We start from the raw sequence: 7,070 nt of genomic DNA, 5'->3' as shown, positions 1-7,070 counted from the left end.
GGAGAAACTCCTTATTTTAAGAATAGTCAAAAACCTTTGTACTCTGGTGGTGAGAAATACGAATAGACAAATGTGTCCCTTCTAATTTTGAATTCATTGTCCGGTTGAGGGTTCAACCACGAATCTGCTTTTTGTGTGGAGGAGCTATGAAGGAAGGACTGGAGTATGAAAAAGCAAAGAATGGCCTGCTTTCAGAAATAAAGGTGTAGTGGAAGAACAGAGCAACTCCACAGCAAAAATCTTCCACATGTTCAAAGTATTAAGTACCAATCCAAGGTAGCCCAGCTTTTTAATGGCTGGTAAGAATCAGTTTCAGCTAGAAGAAAAATGGATCCCAAATTTAGATTTTATTTTTGTGACTCCTGAAAAAAAGAGGATGAGATAGTTGCCAAGTTTCAAACTCCACAAAGTCAACTCAGCCCTCCTAGGAGCAATTATGCAATAGCAAAGGCTGCCAAGGGCTGTTTTGTAACCAGTATCACTGGAATATGCAAGACTCAACAAGATGCTTATCTGTCAGGGGTGGTATAGGATTAGTGAAATTATGCTGCAGGAAGCTTGGATTTAGATAGCCTTTGAAATCTTACAGACTGAAATTTTTCCTAACCCAGATGATTCTAGGAACACATTGTAAGAGCTGTTACATAATGGGATCAGCATTAAAAAGCAAATGTATATATTTTTCAAAATATTTTTAAATTTTTCATTAGTATTTTATTCTTTCTTTGAAAAAAGAGTAATTTCTTGCCAGCATGAATACATTTATGTATAGTGTCTGATATTTAAAGTGAAAAAGGGCAGAGAAATTACACACATGTACAGAGTTTAATTATGATTAACCTTTAATCACATTCATAACCATTTCTCCATGAGAAGAATAGGTGATCTGGAATGGATTACCTGAGGCCTTTTTGCACCAAACTAGAATAATGCAGTATCACATCAGGGGTTTTCTGGCATTTACTGAGAAACAAAGTGTTTACAAAAACTTCTGTCCCTGAGACAAAGCCTTTAGGTAGGAAGTTTCATCCTGTATACGACTCCATGTGTACCAAGGGCTTTTTCTTCTCACAGCCATGGTTAGCATTCTTATGGGTCTGGTTGTAGCCCCTGTGCAATAGATGTAAAGGGCCATTGTATTTTATTGAAAACATTGGCTTCGGTGGGGCGGTGCATTATATTAACCCAGTATAGACTGTGGTCCAAGGAGCTTTTAATTTTTGGGGAGGTAAGATAAGCTTCCCAAGCTGATCAATTTGTGTAATTGTGAGTCTCAAAAATATTCTAGAATTGTACAATAACTTAGGTTAGAAAGGACCTTTGGCATTCATCTAGTCCAAACCCCTGCTCAAAGCCAGGTGAAAGTCACAGTTAAGCCTTGTGGTGAATAATGAAAGAACCCAAGAGCAGTTCATAGCCTGCATTCCAGAAGAAATATATGACCCATACAAAATCCCCAGTGAGTCCCAGAAAGGTGAAATGGCTTTTGAGGATGCCGAATTTAGGATACTCACCAAATGTACTGAATGTTGCTCATGTTACCCACTTGTGTGCTTACATACACTAGTAACACTTAATCTTGCCACTTATTCCTGGAAATTCATTATTCCTCTGTTCACAATGCTATATTATCCTTACTCTTCCAATTTATTTTAATCAATTTTTGTATGATTTTTTTTGTTCATAATCTAAGAATAGATAATCTGTAGCTATACTTCCAGTTTTGTCTTCTTTTCAGAGGTTCGTGTAGATTTCGGAAGTGTCAAGGAATCTCCTCCCATGACCACATGTTCTTTCTCCTTGAATGAGCCAGCTCAGTGGCCTGTCCATAGTATTTTTTGGGTGGGCTGTCAAGCAGAGGTTGAGTTGTATGTGGAGCAACTACTGTTTCTGTTAAAGCGAGAATATCCCATGAAGGATAAATTCACTTTGAGATTGTCTCAAATAATTAAAAATAATAATTCATAATTTTTTCTCTTCCCAATTTCTCCACACTCTTGCGAGACTGATAAGACCCCAATTTATTTCATATAACTTTATATATTTTGCCAAAGCATCCAAGATGAGTGTGTAGGCAACTCTTAATGATAAATGAACACCTCCAGAGGGCAAGTCAGCTGACCAATGCTGATAGTCTGCAATATAGGATTTCTCTGTTAAGAACGATGTCCATCTTTATGTGCCCCTGACCTAGCAAACCATTTTGACTGAAGGCTTGACTATATATTGAGCTAGTCAAGAATAGCCACTCCAGAATTATTTCTGAATATTTGTGTGTGCCTATATGTTTATTCCAACTACATCTTCCTATGCTCTCGGTTGTTCCTAGTTGTTCATAATAGCCACTTAAAATCCATATGCTCTTTTAATCCCAGTTGAAACATAAACAGGCTCTAAGGGAGTCAGTAATGTTAACATTAATCTTTTCCCGAAGTTACAATGCTTCCTAGTAGGTATTTTAGGCAAAATGCTACAACCTGGATTTAGCATAGCTAATTCTCACGCTAGACTGAGGTATCACTGCTAAGGATATTCTGTTTTGTCCTGTCTCTGCAATTAGGTGCCTGTGGATCAGGATTACTCAGAAAGCCAATCAGCATGTCTAATGTATGTCTGTGTCTCTTTTTGACAGCAGAGGGTCCTGAGATGAGAGGCTACTTATTTAAGCAGCTCAGTTAACTGCTAGTGTTCTGCACGATGAATCAGGACCAGGGTCACTAAGACCTCCGTCTGCACAGAAGAAGGTGTGCAGACTTATGTTCTGACTAATATATTTGTGTAGCCTCTAGGACACCATGAAATTTTACGGTCTTCTACTGTCGTTTTTTCTACAGTTGTCTTCATAATTTTTAAGAAAAAAAAATGCTGTGTAGTTTGCCTATTACACAAAAAAATTTCACAATTTTTAAAAATTCCACAATTTTTCACAATTTCTTAAAAATTCCACAATTTTTCAGTTGCATTTAAACTTGTAATTAGTATGTGGTATCTCAAATGGGGCAAGTGAGTGTGCGCAAAGAGAATGAAGGTACATGTGAAAGAAAGTTCTTGTAGATAAAGAAATGCAGAGGAAAGAACCTAAGACACAGGCAGGCAAGAGAAAACCCAAAGAGTTGATTCAGGAGAGCAAAGAAGCAAAAGACAAAGGCGGTGCCCTGAAGTTGGTTGCACTTTTACATAAATGTGCTGGATAGTGAGTTGTGGTGGCTGAGTGATTTCATGAAACTTCTGTTCCTACTGTAGGTGGGATGGAAGTTGAGGCAGCGATTTGTCTTGATTCCATACCTAAATCTGACAGAATTTGCAAGCTGGAAACCTAATTGAAAGAAAATGCTCTAATTTGGCATGAACAATGAGTGATAGTCATCTGTGGACTGCAGTTCCTGTCCTAGCTCTGGAACACCATGCTGTAAGGTGGCAGTGAACTGTATCTTCTGAGGAAACCTGTTGTCTTTTGTATGAAATCCATTATTTTTTTTTTTTTTTTGTCTGTGAGGATATACCTCAAGGTGATATCCTTCAAAGATAACGCTCCCTCCCTCTCCAAGCTCCCCACCTCCCCAATAAATAGGGATATAGCTTTCATCACCAGCTCCAGTGCAATTAAAAAAACCCAGTCATACTTGTAATTCAATGACCTTCTGTGTATTTTTATCTTTAAGGCTCAAGGAGAGTGTATCTTCATTACAAAAACTGTGAGACTCACCTAAATTATCTGTTGACCTTCTAGAAACAATCCAGAAGGTGATAGCCATTCATTTCTACACACAAAGGGAAGAGGCGGGTGTGAGCCAGAAGCATGTTAGGAAAGTGAACTTTCCTAGAGTGTAATGTATATTTACAGGAACCGTTTGCTAAGCAATTTCAGACAGGCCCATTTGCATCTGATGCATCTGAGTGTGCTTAATCTACAGAAAATAAGTCCTTAAGATAGTCAGGTAAATTCATCAGGGTAAATTTACCTACCCCATATGCACTTGTTCTATTTTTCTCTCATGTGGAAAAGCTTTCCTGTTGCATTTAACTTCACCACTTACCCATGTGACATTTTCCTTCTTTATTTAGATAGAGCCAACAATGTAGACACTCTGATCCATTGAAATTAGTGAGGAAACTCCTGTGGATTTCCATGATGATTTCTCTCTTACAAAAGAACCTTTCTGAGAAAAGCAAAATACATTTAAATTTCTGCTTTGTGTTAGACAGTGAATGTAAAAACTGTGACCATACCTAATGAGATCACATTCTCCATTACACTGTTTTCCTGTTATTTGATCTGTACTTAATTAAGGAATTATCATTTCTGGGTGCATCATACTACACGTGGAAATTAAAATTCCCATCTCACCTTGAGCTTGTATTTTAATCAAAATGTAAATATTTCTTTGCATTTTAACCAGTTCATAACTTCTAATGCTGGTGGCAATAGATGGATTTCATCTTTTAATTCTTTTTTGTAAATTGTTAATCAAAATATTAGAAATAGCTATCTGATATAAATCCCATGCTAAACAATTCTTGCCATATTAGGTGAATGGATACTTTAAATTCTGATCATCTGCTTTCTGTCTATAAACCAGTTATTTAATCTTATAATTTTCCTTATCCAGTCTCAAAATTTTCCTTAGGGCACCTTATATTTAATACTGTATACACTAATCCATCAAGTGAAAAATTGTCAAAGGCTTTCTGAGAGTCTAGATATCTGTTGCTGCTATAGTTTGGGTCAATGGCTATTTCCTCCAGAACCTTGAAGTTAATAAGATATTTTGATGTAATTTGGTTCATAAATCCAATATGATCTGGTTTTATACATCTTTATGCAATTAGTACATCTTTTATATCTTTAATACTTCTGCTATTGGCTTTTTTAGCCATTTCATGTTAAAGCCACTGGAACTGAAGAATTCACCTATTTGAATCTCAGTGAGTTTTTTTATTCTTAGCCTGATATGTTCTTGCAGAGTCTATTAATGTATATTTTAACATATATAAAAATCTGTATGACCTACAGAAAGACCGGTGTCACTAAAAAGCCATAGCAATTGCTTAGGGCTGGAGACCAAGTGGAATCAGAACCAAGAGAGTATAGCAGGACACTTCAAAAGGGCCTTAGCAGCTGAGAAAAGGAGTGTTAGATAGATGCAGCTGACAAAGTAGAAAGGTAGCCAAAAATACGGGTAACTGTTATTGTGTTTGTATGGATGCTTCTTTTCTTAAAAATTTTAGTTGCGTGGGTGGGTGCTTTTTTTTCCCCTTTTCTTGTTTTTTTGGTAAATTTTCTATATCCAGCCATTCAACAGCCTCAAGAGTCAAAACATCTGACTTGGAGATGTACTCATGTTTTGATGAGTCTTAAAGCATCGTGATTTTTGACATAATGTTGAAATAAAATCTTTGATGCTTGACAGCTGCTGGCTGCATGGAATGCTCTTTTTTTTTTTTTCTTTTTTTCCCCCTTTTCAGTGTGATGTTTACTACACATAATAGGAATGTGTGTCATTTTAAAGAGCAGTTTTAATTCCCTTTATCCAAAAAGTTTTCTGTAAAATGATAAATTCATAGGAGTTAACATCCTTTTGGTGAAGAATGCTGGCAATTTTAACAGCTGTATATGTGTGTAAAAGTGCAGACTAGGGATAAAAGGCTGTGTGAAATTTTGCACATGGTAGCAGAAAGATGCCATCATATATAATGCTGGAACTGACATTATCATCTTGGCATCCCTGACCAGTGCTCACTGTACATTAGAGAGGAGCTGCAGTTGGGAGGCTGTCAGGCTTCATAGAAACTAAAGCAAATGTCCCACAGAAGCTGTTGCAAATGCTGTTCCAGAGCTACTAATGTAAGCTGTAAAGCCAGATGGTATGGCTCATATGGCTCATGCATATGGGTGAGTAATGCAGGAGCAGTCCCATTGTTGCAGAATTACTGTGGCCATGGAGACTTGAGGGAAGAAGTATGATCATGTAGCATAGGAGTGGACAACTCACGTTGGCAGTAATGGCTGCAATCTCTAATCTGTAGGGTGATCACAGATCCAGTTATGACTGATAGTTTACACTGATGCTATGACAGCCCTTAGGGCAATTTCTGTGCAGCATTTTATTTTGTGGTTATTAAAGGTGGCATCTGCCCAGCTGCTCTTCGCCAGTGGTAATCACTTTTCACTTAAGCTAAGGGGAAAGAACCTCTGCCTTTATGTGGTGATGGCAGAAACAGTAAGAACCCAATGTCCAAGGCTGTGGAAAAGCCAAACACGAACTAAAACCAATGAGATAAGAAATTTCAGAGGGTTGCCAGTTCAGTTGATTTGCAGGTGTCTGTGGATGAGGGATATCTGTCAACAGAAAGTTAAATGAATAAAGAGAAGCAGAGATGGGAACGGGGAGATGCTTACAGAGCTTAGATGTACAGTACTTAGTGGAAGGGCAGACTTCTATTTCAAAATAATTATGTTCACCTTTGGTACTGTCTTTTTCTTTTTTTTCTTTTTGTTCAATAAAACAAGACTTCATATACCTTCTTTTCTCCTCCAAATAGAAGCGAGTGAGCAAGACCCCAACTACCAGCAAACTCTCAGACACATGGGAAACAAAATTCCCTTGATTTAACCAAGCCTCAGCACCTTTGGCAGATTTTTGGTCGTGCCCAGGCCTCATCACTACTTTTGGGGTCACTCCTGTGAGGTGCTGAAAACTCTGGCCCTGCGTCAGCAGCACGATAGATTGTGCGAGGGCTTTTAAGTGTGCAAATAGCCCCATGACTTCCGTGGGACCATTTACATACTTAAATTAAAAACGTGCTGAATTGCTTCGCTGCTGCAGAGCCAGAATGCCTGACGCCTTGTAGGACCGAGTCCTTGGAAATCTGCTTGATACATTTCAGTGCCAAAATGGGGACAAAGTTTTTTTGAAAGTCTGCCTACTGAGTTAGGTGTCTAAATGTTGAAGGCTGAGCTTTCCTGAAAATCTTTAAATATCAACCCTGGTAGTTTTTCCTGATAACCAGTTTAGCAGAAACATGTGGCCAGTATTTTTATTCCAATCCTACGTGTCATTTACACATCT

At 37.9% G+C, this 7,070-nt stretch overlaps 1 protein-coding gene across 1 annotated transcript in view; it reads right to left on the bottom strand.

The window, feature by feature from the left end:
• The window catches only part of FZD8 (frizzled class receptor 8), a 45,042-nt gene extending 38,278 nt beyond the window's left edge, over positions 1–6,764 (bottom strand). Inside the window, exon 1 of the mRNA XM_009895121.1 lies at positions 6,523–6,764. Within this exon, the coding sequence (XP_009893423.1) occupies positions 6,523–6,764 (242 nt within the window). The remainder of the gene's footprint in view (positions 1–6,522) is intronic.
• Between the last annotated feature and the right edge of the window lie 306 nt (positions 6,765–7,070).

The sequence above is a fragment of the Charadrius vociferus genome, unplaced genomic scaffold (assembly GCF_000708025.1).
Source record: "Charadrius vociferus isolate BGI_N301 unplaced genomic scaffold, ASM70802v2 scaffold61, whole genome shotgun sequence".
Classification (NCBI taxonomy): Eukaryota; Metazoa; Chordata; class Aves; order Charadriiformes; family Charadriidae; genus Charadrius; species Charadrius vociferus.
This window is presented reverse-complemented; position numbering and strand designations above follow the sequence as displayed.